The 12,238-nt window shown below is 44.7% G+C and overlaps 1 protein-coding gene across 2 annotated transcripts in view; it reads left to right on the top strand.

The window, feature by feature from the left end:
* Positions 1–12,238, top strand: part of EFCC1 (EF-hand and coiled-coil domain containing 1) — a 41,777-nt gene that overhangs the window by 23,794 nt on the left and 5,745 nt on the right. Inside the window, exons 3-7 of one of the 2 annotated variants that reach the window (XM_048315786.1) lie at positions 5,735–5,871; positions 7,152–7,284; positions 7,561–7,726; positions 10,202–10,360; positions 11,825–11,894. In XM_048315786.1, coding sequence (XP_048171743.1) covers positions 5,735–5,871; positions 7,152–7,284; positions 7,561–7,726; positions 10,202–10,360; positions 11,825–11,894 — 665 coding nt within the window. Of the gene's footprint in view, positions 1–5,734; positions 5,872–7,148; positions 7,285–7,560; positions 7,727–10,201; positions 10,361–11,824; positions 11,895–12,238 lie in introns of both variants that reach the window. The other variant, XM_048315785.1, reaches the window with a different exon arrangement.

Below are 12,238 nucleotides of genomic sequence, written 5' to 3'. Positions count from 1 at the left end.
CATGAAAGAAATGGGAGGAGCTGCTGAGACAAGCAGAGGTCCAGCCATGGAGAAGGGAGACGAGCAGAGTGCTGAACACAGTGGTAGAAATCAGTTCTTGCACGCAGGGAGCAGCTGTGTATGGTCACACCACACTCCTGTCACCGGCTTTTTGACCTCCAGTAACATTTCTTATTCAACTTTGTATGTTTGGTGTTTGTATCACCAACAAAAGACAAAATAGAAGTTGCTCTATTGACTGCCAAAGCACAGGCAGGATCCTAATAAGTGCAGAATCACTAGGCAGCATCTTCTGGTCTCTAGGAACTGGCAAGTGGCTTGTAATTATCTGCAAAGGGAAATAATTGGCCCTGAGATGGGCTCGGTTGGTCAGAGCATGGTGTTAATAATGCCAAGGTTCTGGGTTTGATCCAGCTCTGGGTCATTCACTTAAGATTGATCCTTGTGACTTCCTGTCAACTCAGAGTATTCTGAGAAATTCTGTGAATGAGTTTGGGAGTTACTTTTCACAGTCACCAACCAGAACAATACTTCAAGAAGGCAAAGGACAGGCTGCTGTCAGGAAACTTAAAACTATTTTGAAAGGCATCCAAACAGCAGGCATGGAGCTTGGACTGAAGGAGCACGCAGAATTACAGAGTCTCTGGTAGAGAACAGCACTCTCTGAAGCTCTGAGGATGTTTTTACAAACCAAACACAACGGGGTGAGGTAATTGTTGCTTCCTGATACAGGATCTGAGGGGTGGAAGCTGCACCTTCCCCACGTTCCCAGCAGGCAGCTGCTGGCTCTGGCACCTCAGCTCAGGTGTCCCAGTGCCTCCTGTTCCTCTGCTCTGCGACACCCCCAGCACAGCTCTCCTGGGGGAGCACTGGCAACCTGCAGGCACCAAAAAGCCCTTGCACACCTCCTAAGAAATACCCAACTTAGATGCAAAACTGGTGCTTGCAGCCTTTCCCCTCACACATCCCTGCTGGATTTTCCCAAATGCTTGGGAAGACCCGGTCAGAAGTAACTCACAGCCAGCTGAAGGCACACTGTTTGCTGAGCCATCTTTCTTTTCTGTCAGTCCAGATCCACGAGGCTCTAAATCTGTGGGGCACTGAAATAAATCCCGAAGGAATTAACATGCCAGTGAGTAGGTGCTTTCAGAGTCTGTAGGACACTCAGGGATAGCTGCAGTTTTGCAGACATCAAACAGAGCTTTGGCACATTTTTTAAGCTTTCAGAGTGGAATTCAGTAGGATCTTCACCCAGCTGTTAAGTACACCCTGACTCTGTTAGGAAGAACACTTCTGGAGGACGTTAAAAGGCTCCCAGGGCATTTGATTTTTACTGGCATACACTGCAGCACACGGGAGATAAGGGAAGGATTCCTGGGGATTAAACAGCACACGGCTACGTGAAGGAATACACGAGGGGTGAGGGTTGTTACACAAGCAGTGGCTGAGGAAATGATCCCCAGGAGCACAGCTCTGCTTTCTCTGGCTTCCATGCTTTATGTCAAGTGCCCTGGTCAGAGCTATCAGTTCTCAGAACGCCACAGTATTTTAGTTATTAGTTGTTGATTGTGGGCTTTCAAGCATCTTTCTGTAAAACCCAAGTCACGACACCAGGAGAGACAGGATCCTAAAAATCTGAGTTTGAAAAGCAGGAAGGACAAACAGGCTGTATCCAGGCAATTCTGGCATGGGCGTGTGGGGGTGTGGCTGTGTTTGCTTCCACATGCCTCTGTTGCGATTCCTTACGGACTGCACCAAAAGCAGATCTCCAAAAATCTCCCGGGAGAGGTTCTTCACCAACGGGACTGTCCCCCTGACTGGAAATCACAGAATACCAGGGTAAAAGGGACATCAAGGAGCACCTGGCCCAACCTTTCTCAGCATAAGCATGGTCTTGAGTGGGAATTTATTCTCACAGAAGCATCAGCAGGGCTGCCAAAGGGGTGTTTGCTCTCTGGGCTGACAGGATTGGCAGGGATGCGCTCTTATTTAACCAGCAGTCGGTCAGGGGGTCAGGACAATACTGAATAAAGCCCCTCTGGTCCCTCGGCTGTCCCTGACAGTGCTGCTCAGCACTTTGGGGGTCTAGCAGCCAGGTTTTGCTGTCTCCAAAGCGCTTGAAGTCACCACAGAAGGGCAGCAAGGCACAGTTCTGCACCATTCCAGCATTTGCCTGCTTGTATCCAACAGGCAGGGAGATGGAAGGGTTTGCAAGAGCACACATGGCCATCACTTAAAGGATTTTTTTCCAGAAGATGGTGATTTTGGCAAGAAAATGAGAATCATCAGCCAGCAACAGGAAAACTCCCAGAACTGTAACCACGATAGTTGTAGTTATAACTATACTTTATAACTATCCATATAAAGCCAGGCTATTTGGTGATCTTTATTACAGCCACTAAAAATTCATGCTTTTAAACACTTATCTTTAATGCCTGACAGAGCAAGCTGTTTAAAAGATGAGATTAAGCATCTGGATTGATCACAGAAAGTTCATTCATAGGATTTCTGTTGGAGAGGAGCTCACAGCACCAGCCAGAGACAGATGTATTCAGAAAACCCACACAGACACTCAGCTCCAGTGTGAAAACATACTTAATCTCTACAGTAAATGAAAAGTCATAAATAATTCAAAAATGTGCACACCTAAAGTCTCTAACTCCTGCAGGGGATAAGCAAATCTGAAACCACTCTGAATTCCCTGAACTCTGACAGTTTAGGTAACACAGTACAAAAATAAAAGTCACACCTCATTTTGGTTAAAAACCACAAGTCCTACACTTTGAAAATAAAATACAGCTCTAACTGCACTCAGGGCAATGTACACACACAGCTGTTTGATCTGCTCCGAGTAAGTTTCTAAAAGAGCTGAGTTAAAGGTCTGTGAATGCAAAGTTAATAATTCCTCAGAGTTCTTTTCTGATCAGTCAGGAATTACTTCAGTCCCAGATCTGCTCAGCACCAGAAGCAGGTGGGTTTTCGTGCAGCTCGATGTTTCCATAACAATACAGCAGAGCCAATTAAAAGCCAATTAGTCATGGACATTACTTTAAGGTCCAGTACTTTGCAAATTCTCCCCTGTTCAGTGTTCCTGCGCTGGGGCTGCCCATTATGCTGGGGACAAAGGCTCTGGGATGAATGGGGCTCTTTCCCTGTCTCCATGGAAGCCTTGCCACGCTCTCTCTACACAAACCTTCCCAGGCACCTCCAGGGCCGCTTCCCCCTCTGATCTTTGCCCCAAACAAATGTGCTGTTTATTCACTCTTCTTCTCGTTTATGGAGACCCATTTGATGCTGTATGAATACCAATGAGGAAAGAATTAAACCTGTGTTTGAGAATCAGTGAGGATTCCTGCTGCCAGCTCTTCCTCAAATCCCCTTAACTCACACCTGCTGGAAAAGATTTTCATGATACTTGAACACTCTCCATGTTTTATAGGTTAAAATCTTAACCAACTCCCCTACTGCAATAAATATTCACTGTCAGCATCTCTGTGTTATGTGAACTAACTCTAGGATCTGAAACGCAAACAATCTAAATTATACTGCAGCTCAGACCAGAAGAACAATCTGCTCACACACCAGCTACAGTGCTGAAGAAATTCTAAAAGATTCCTAATGAGTAGCAGAAAATCAGCACATTGCAGGGAAGTAAAATGCAATATCCCTGTGAAAGGAATATCCCCAGTAGCTGTCCCGACCTCTGCAGCTCTGTGACACTTCCCAGAGCCCCTGCTCTGGATGTCCAGGCTTAGCAGTGCATTTGATTTGTGCACTACTCTGTGATTATTTCTTCCAGCACTGATGGCGGTCCAGGCTCCTTTCTGGGGACTGCTATTTCCCTGGACTTTACAGGAAATCCAGTTGTTGCTAAGCTAAATAATGCCACGAATTGTGCATGGAATAAGTCATTTGTTTTTAATGCAGCCAGCCCTACTCGAGGGGCTGAAGTAAGTGCTGGCTTCTCAGCGAGGTTCAGCTCAGCTTCTTCCCTACAGATGTTTTCCAACAGCGCCTTTCATTGCTGTTAAATTCATGATCTTGTTTACTCCTCGACTTTTGCATGCAATAAGGGAACTACCTCTGGTGTGGCTCCTCAGGAGCTGGGAGCAGCTGTGTTAAACAAAAGGCTCTGCAGTTCTGGTGTCCAGAGTGGCCTCAGCTGCTCTGCCCTGCAGCCAAAGTCCCCTTCCAGCTGCAGCTGGATTTACAGGCAGGAAGCACTGACAAGGTTTGGACAGCAAGGTCACGTTACACAACTTGTGTCAGCAGGACCCGTCTGCTAAGTGCTTTAGCTCTCAATTTTTGCTATTTAATGTGTTAAATAAAGGAAATATTCAATATTCACCAGACCAAAACTAATCTATGGGAGAATTTGGAGGGAACTTAATTTACTATAAAAGTCTTGAATGTGGTTTGTTTTCTTCTTAGTGTGGATTCTTTGTGAGCAACACAACAGCTCCTATGAGTTTCTTACTAGGAGTCTTTTAAAATTCTTTATAGTTCTCATTTCAGTAACACTTTATGAAAATAATTTGCATATTATGTATGTTGTGTGAAAAAACCCAAGATTCTTAAAATAAGTTCAGTATCATGTGACACCTTTCAATTCCATAGACCTTTTTTACTATTTTACATGTAAACAGGAGTCACAGAATTAATTTTCTCTGTCAGCTAGATAGTATAATTCCATTTTAATTCCTCTAAAATAGCAATACTGCCTTTTAGTACATCCCTAGGTAGGAGCAAAACTGAATCAAAACAAATACTCCAATCAAAAGACACCAGCAGCTCCAATGGACTCATCATGCCTGTTGTTTCACATTCCATTCTTCTTACCAAAATCAATCTTTTATTGAATTATTAGAAAAGAAATCTATGTTATGAGGTTTGTTAGATTTTATTTCGTCTGCAGTAAGAGATTCCAATACACTCAGTGGTTTGTACTGTCTTACACGGTTGGGTAGAACATTTTCAACTCAACTACACAAATACATTGTGAGGTTTTCCCCTAGCACGTGCTACTCCCTTTCTCTGAAGGCACTCCCCCAGTGCTGTCCACTTGGGTAATTACAAATTCCTCAGTCAGCACCACCATTGTCCTTCACAATTAAATTACTGTTTTCAAAATATATTTTGTTGGCACCTTTGAGGAGTCCAATTCCTCAGTTGCATTATTTGATCTGTGTCCCGTCCCTCGAAAGCCATTCCTTTAAAACACATGGATGTGACATCCTCTCACTGACCTCAGACAGAGACAGTTCCAAATGAGGCTGTCAGCAGTGCTGACACCCATTCTGAGATGCTTCTCACCTGCAAGTCCCTGGTTTCCAGGTGTGCCACCATTTCTGGATCATCCTTTTTGACTGCTCAGCTCTGCTTCATCCCAGTACTCACTAGACATGGATCAAGCTCCCTGTCATTTCTGAGCCCCAGGCCCTGGGTGCAGCTACCTGTGGCCAGAGTAGACTATCCCATATACAGTTTCTAGAGGTCTTTGAGCTGACCTAAAAGTTACAGGTACTGCTGAGCTCTTCTTATCCAAAGGACAGCTGAAATCCACCTTCCTTTGGTTGCTGGGGAAGCCACCTCAGGCAGCCCTTGGGGTCGATGGCCCTGTTCTTCAGCAAGTCCCACCAGCTGCATCCCACCCAAGCTGTTTGTGTGCCGTGCTGGGCACATCTCCGTGTGCCAAACTTCCTGCAAGTCAGCTTTGCTTTGGCCTCTTTCCCAGGTCGGAAAGGGAGCGACCCCAGGTTCCGTGCCGGGGCAGCGTGGAGCAGCAGGAGGGAGCAGCCGTGCCGGGGGGCACACGCAGCGCGTCCGTGGCACCGCGGGACCAGCGCTCGCCCACCGGCATCGCCAACCACGGTACCCAGCCCCAAACCCTGCCTTGCCTCACTCATCTGTAGGACCAGCAGCAGCCAAACTAACAGAGACATTAAACCACCACACCACAAACCAGGCCTAATGAGTCTTGAAATCCTAGACCTACATAAAACCTTGTGTCCCAGATTTCCACTCCTCACTTCCTGCATAATTTTATGTTTAATAAAAGACTGAACTTATCACTCAGAGCTATGATTTAAAACTGCTTTTTTCCACATGAGTCATCCCACCAAAACTTTTTTCCTGGCTTAAAAAGCATAAAGATTTCATTTCTCTGTAAATGGAAATGCAGAAATAATTTCCGAGGAAACAATTTGCAGTTAATATTCTGTACAGCCACACTCCTTGGAAACCTCCTGGCTGCTCCAGTGACTCTGGACAGGCCCAAACTGTTTAGCACGTGTAGCATCAACAACTGCCATAACCTTGCACACTTTGGCTTCCCTGCAGTGATTTATTATTTTGGGCACATCCAGTTCAAAGATGACAAAAGCACTTATCTGACAATAACTCTGAGTTATAAGGCACCTTTACTGCAGACTGGAGAGCTGTTTGTAGTGAGAAAAAATTGGATTTTAGGTGTGGGGATTTAGGTGGGTGGCGAGCAGCTGCTTGGGAATGTTAAAAATAGTGACAGGTAAATACACTGTTGCATGTTCTTCATCTGGTTAGACTTAGAAAGTAAACCTGCTTTTACAAATGTTTTTATCAAATCACACACTTGGCCAGCTCAAAGAGAGTTTCCACATGAAATTACACTACCCGTACTTCAAGTACAAACAGCTTTTTAGTATATATAAACTTTCACTTTATATATAATGTTTATATATATAAACATATATATAAACTTTTCATGCAAATAGCTGGTGGGGTTATCGATTTTAAAACGGGGGGAAATGTTCCATCAAGTAAAATAGGATTAGTTAGGCAGAAAAACTCAGAGAGATGAACGAGTAAAAAAATTGTGGACTTGAACAGTAACTGCCCCCCCAACAGCTGATCCTTCACACTTATCCTTGCCTTAGAGCAACTCAAGGAAGGGAGTTGAGGTAAAACAGCTCCAAGTTACCCACAAGAAAGCACCAAAAGATTCAAGACTCTTAAAATAAGGATCTTTGCTGCAGCTGCCTCAGCCCCTTCCCAAGGATGCTGGGGGACCTTGCCTGGTGTTTCTCTGGGGGTTGAAGCTCTCACTTCTTTCTGGCTCAGGGTTTAACTGGGGGTTCTGGGGGTGCTGCTGAGGGGTCCCTGTTTCCCAGCAGAGGATCAGCTCTTCCGCTCCGTGGAGGGCCAGGCTGCCTCTGACGAGGAGGAGGAGAAGTGGGCAGGTGACCGGGCTCCCCAGCTGGACCACGTGAAGAAGATCCTGGCCAAGCTCCCTTGCTGTGGCAGTGGGTAAGTTTAATTCACTAATTACTGCTGTGTGAACCCCTTACAAAGGTAATTTCATGACCTGAAGGTCCTGTGGCTGCAGTCAGAAGCCTTTTGCCCATCCTTTGTGGCGTGTGGGGAACAGCCTGCTGGATATTCCCACCAAGCCCTAATTAGCATCAGCTAAGACACTCATTTGTGATCCGTGCTGCCAGGAGTTCTGCAGGAAAACTGGCTTTTACAAACACAGACCTTCACCATGAGGGTTCACTAACTCTTCCCTTTTGATGATATGTGTAGGTGTGATGAAAAGACGTGGAGAAAGCTGCTGTCTTACCTGGAGGCCACCACCCCTGAGGGCTCTGGGATGGCCCCTGCGGAGCCCACGGGGAAAACCTCCCCCCTCACAGAGCAGCTGGAGCTCCAGGGGCACCCAGAGAAAAAACTGGAAACAAATATGGAAGAGGTAACAGGTGCCAAGCAGAGTGTGAAAGAGTTCTTTATGCATCTTTAGGGAGCTGCATCTACATGTATTTATATTTCCTTCTGGCCATTCTGCTCTCTGTTGCTGATGTCTCCCATTGTGCTGTAGCTTGTCAGCTCAAACACCTGGTGCTTTCCTCTAACACCTGCATTTCTACTCTGGTTCCTACCCAAATCTGCCTTTGGAGGATGAGATGTACCCCAGGCCCTTCAAACGCTGTCCTTGACTCACTGAGGTTCCTCAGCTATGGATGAAATACTCCCCATGTCCTAAGCACCTCTGGGAGCACAGTAACTTTTCAATAAATCCCTCAGGCTGACTGAGACTCCCTGTTTTGGAGTAAATTATCCCATTTACTGTGTCTTTTTCTTGGGCTTACACTGATATATTTATATAATCAATATAATATAATAAAGTATATCAATAATATCATAAAATATTACTAAAATCAGTTCTCAGGTTAGCAGCATGTCCAGCTCCCCTTGAGCAGAGGTCATAACCACATTATTTAAAGGCCCAGTGCTGTATCCCAGCAGTCCTGTGGGACCTCACTATTTAAATACTGCAGACTTCAGCCACTGATGGGCACAGATTGAAGTGCCAGCAATCTTTCTATGACATAAAAATAGTGCATTGCCCTGATCTGCTTTCTCCCAAGCTTGTTCAGTATTTTATACCCCATCTTTAAACAAAGCAGGAAGCTTTCAGTAGTTCTGGAAGGATTGTATGAATCAGTGAAATATTTAAAGTAAGGGTAAAGTATTCAACTTCTTTATGTGTTGCCATCCCTTGTGTTTCAGCAGTATTTCATATACTTTTCTCCCTTGACTAAATTAAATGAAAGAGTTTACTTGTTAGGGAAAAAAACTAAAACCAGAATAAAATCCTGCTTCTGCCTTACACAATGTAATTCAATGACCATTTATCCTTGCAATGTTCTGTAGAGAGACACAAAGGTTCCTTCTCTGCTGATTAACATCAGTCCACAGAAGAAAACTACCTGCAGGTAGTGCCAGTTTTCTTCTCCTTTTTTCCCATTCTGAGGTGCTCATCTTCTTCTGCAGCATCATACTGCCCTCTTTTTTTAATCTCTGCTGATGGATATTAGTTCTGTGCAGCTTGTCTGGAAGAGCAGCTTTATTAACAGATGAGTACAAAATTCCAGAAGAAAAATGGAATCTGCTGCTCTTGATTTAGAGGCAAGCAGGGAGGTGAAGAAGACAAAGTTCCAGCTCACTGTGACATGAATTAAATATCTGTAGGATGAATAATTTTGAGCCTGTTAGGAAATTTATTCTTAAGCCCTTTTGTATTACCCAGCAGTCAGAGGGGAGGAGTTTGCTGCTACACAGCAGACAAGTAATAAGAAATTCCTGTCAAAAAGGTGACTCTTGTAATCAACAGAAAGCAAATAGGAAGACTGAGGAATGCTCTGTCTCAAGCACCTTGCAAATAAATATATTGGCTTAATAAAGGAACCACCACCACTTTCTGTGAACCTGACAGAAGTACCTTATACATTGCTCTAGATGCTTCTGTTTGTACCTGCTCGGTGTGGAAAATCAGACAATAACAACAAGGCTAACAAGCAACAGGCTCAGCAGGCAAGTGAAGGGCAGCACTCCAAACACTGATAATTGCTTCAGCATGAGGCTTGTAAAACCAGGGGATGACAGAGTTCTGAGATTTGTCATGGCTAGAAAGTTCTACTTTCCAACAATCAAACACTTAAAAATAGCTTCTCCTGAAGACAGGGTGGTGACCTGGGGATAATAGAGGGGGAGAGCATGAGTGAAGTCTAAAAACAAAGCGTTACGCTGCGAGTGTAGCGTTGCAAAGAAATGCCAGTTATTTTCTATACGAGCTTGCATGCAAGCTGCCAGCTTAATTAGAAAGGCAATTAGTTTATGAACTGCCATACAGGGTCAAGTGAGAAGTTCATCCCAATATCTGGAGAAAAGCAAGGAGAAACAGTGGAGAGGGCATCCCCTGCAAGTTCCTCACCTGCTGTCCAGTGCAGCAGGGACAGACACATCCTTTTGTCTCACTGAATGCACAGGTGATTGCTGTGGAGGAGCTGCAAGACAAAGATATGACTGTGGTGAGGGCACACAAATTAGTTATGCTTTATAGAGGGCAACAGGAGTGCAAAAGGGGAGAAAGCTGAAATAGCAGTGGTAGTATTTAAATAAAAAATATATAATAAATTTAATATTTCAAATTCCTGACTGACCTGCCTGCATCCAGCGAGGAACGAACTCCCATTGTGCACGAGAGCAAAGCACAGATTTCCTAACAACTCCTGATATTTCACTTTATGCAGCACATTAAAGAAATATACTTCCCTTCAGGAGAATCTTCAGGAGTGACCCCCATTTACCACAAAAGGGGGAAAACTCAGCTTTTGGGCAAGAAAGGGAAAGGTCCAGTGCCTTTAATTTGCTGTGTTTTGTGCAGATGAAAGGCCCCTTGCTTGGGGAGCTGCAGCAGAAGGTGGAGGAGACGGAACTGCTGAAGATGGAGCTGCAGATGTTGGAGACGGAGAGGGTTCGGCTGTCCCTGGTGGAGGAGAAGCTCATGGATGTTCTGCAGCTTCTTCAACAGCTCCGAGACTTGGTATGGTGAGAAAGCAGTCCTGGGACTGAAAAGTGGGTTTTGTAGTGTCCTTTCCAAACTAAAAATTATATTAATCCCTTCTTAAGTACAAAATCGTTTACACCAGGACAGACTTTTACATGTGTTTGCCCTGGGAACTGCCTGGTGGTTGCAGAAAGCTTTTAGACTGCTTTGACTGGCTTTCTAAAAGCCTAGAGATCTCCTTGGAGCTGAATCTTCAAGCTCATTACCCTCTAACCCAAAATTTAGGGAAAATGAAGAAAACAAAGAAGTGAGTAATCAGGAAGACCCCAGAATATGTATTTTTCCTTCTAGAACAGGACCTTTGTTTAACTGCATCCTAATGTAACTCTGAGTCAGCATCAAAGGGATAAAACTCCTAGGAGACTTTAGCAAGAATCCCCTAAATCCCTGGTGGGATATACCTGAGACAAAAGGAACCTTACCCATCAGAACTGATAGGTTTAGGTGTCACTTCTCCAGCATATTCACCTTCATGTCTGAAATATCCCAGGCACCTCATTTGCAACAGAACCTCCCACCAAGCAGTGTCTGTCCAAAGGCACATACACATCCTGTCAGGACCAATAAAACCTCACACTGTGCTGCTGAGGCCATGTGAAATCCTCAAACTGCTTCCCACTCTGCCCAGTCCCCACTGGGGCAGCCAAGCAGGTGGAAGAGGTCCAGAGTCAGGGAGCAAGGCCAGCTCTGCCTGGAGGGAACAGCATCTTCCTCCCAGAACTGCTTCCTTCCATTTCCACTTCTTGAAGTTTTAGCAAGAACAACCTGTCCCTGCAGATACAGGCTCTCTAAGTGCTAATTAAACTGATTGCAAGACCATCTCCCAGAAAGCACACCAGTGTCTTGACAGCAAATTAGGAGAGTTTGCTTTTCCAGGCTCATTATGTAATGTCCCACCCGATTCCTTATGTAAAACCACCACTGAGAGAGCCCATCCAAAGCCTGAGTAGTTTTTACAGGGCTCTCACTTTGGCTAATGTTTATTACATCTCCAGATCCAGCAGTGGCTCTGCCACAGGACATTTGCACTGTCCTTCAGCTGGGTCTGAGAAGATCCTTTCTAAAATACCCCCAGGTCCAGTTCACCTTCCCCACAGACCTGGCAGAGGACTCAAAAAGCTTTTGCTCTGCTTACCCTCCTTGCCACCTACAGTTGTTTGGGCACACACTCTGCAAAATTCTGTATTTTCTAGTGAATAATTCTTATTTCTCTTTCCACAGCCAAATTAAGGAATTACAACCCTCTATAAACTGCTGTTTGAGCAAGGTCTAAGATAAAACGCTTGAGAATAAAGCAAATATCGAGTCTTGGGTTAATCAGGATTCAGTGCCATTTTGGTTCAGCTTTCAAATGTAAATACCCTGCACACAGGTTCTGTTGCATGTCTGTGAACTGGTGAAGGACATGTTTGTGCCATCATGTTGTTTTGTTTTTTAAAGAACATATCAAAGCGAGCCCTGGGGAAAATCCTGCTGAGCACTTTGGAATCCTGCCGTGACCCCCAACCTGGTAAGAAAATGTATCATGTGTAAAGACCAACAAGCAGGAAAAGTGTCCTTTTGGGGAAAACACTGGATAATACACAGATGGGTAGGAAAAGGATATTTCAAATCCTGGGGTACAGGTTAGGGAGAAGGAAGTAGTTTGCAAGAAGATTACCTATAGAAAGTGATGCTTTCTAGTCTGTGACACACCAAAACCACATCTAGGGTGCTTTTTTAGCCAAATTTTAATTAAAATGTGGCCTTTGGGGGGTAATTCAGTGTCCTACAAATGTTTGTAGAGTTTCATGGATACGAGGAAGTGGAAAAATGGCCGAGTGTGTGATGCAGCTATTTCTCAGCTTTGCTACC

Source organism: Corvus hawaiiensis, chromosome 11 (assembly GCF_020740725.1).
Source record: "Corvus hawaiiensis isolate bCorHaw1 chromosome 11, bCorHaw1.pri.cur, whole genome shotgun sequence".
Taxonomy (NCBI): domain Eukaryota; kingdom Metazoa; phylum Chordata; class Aves; order Passeriformes; family Corvidae; genus Corvus; species Corvus hawaiiensis.
The sequence above is the reverse complement of the archived record's forward strand: the minus strand, read 5'-3'. Positions and strand labels throughout refer to the sequence as shown.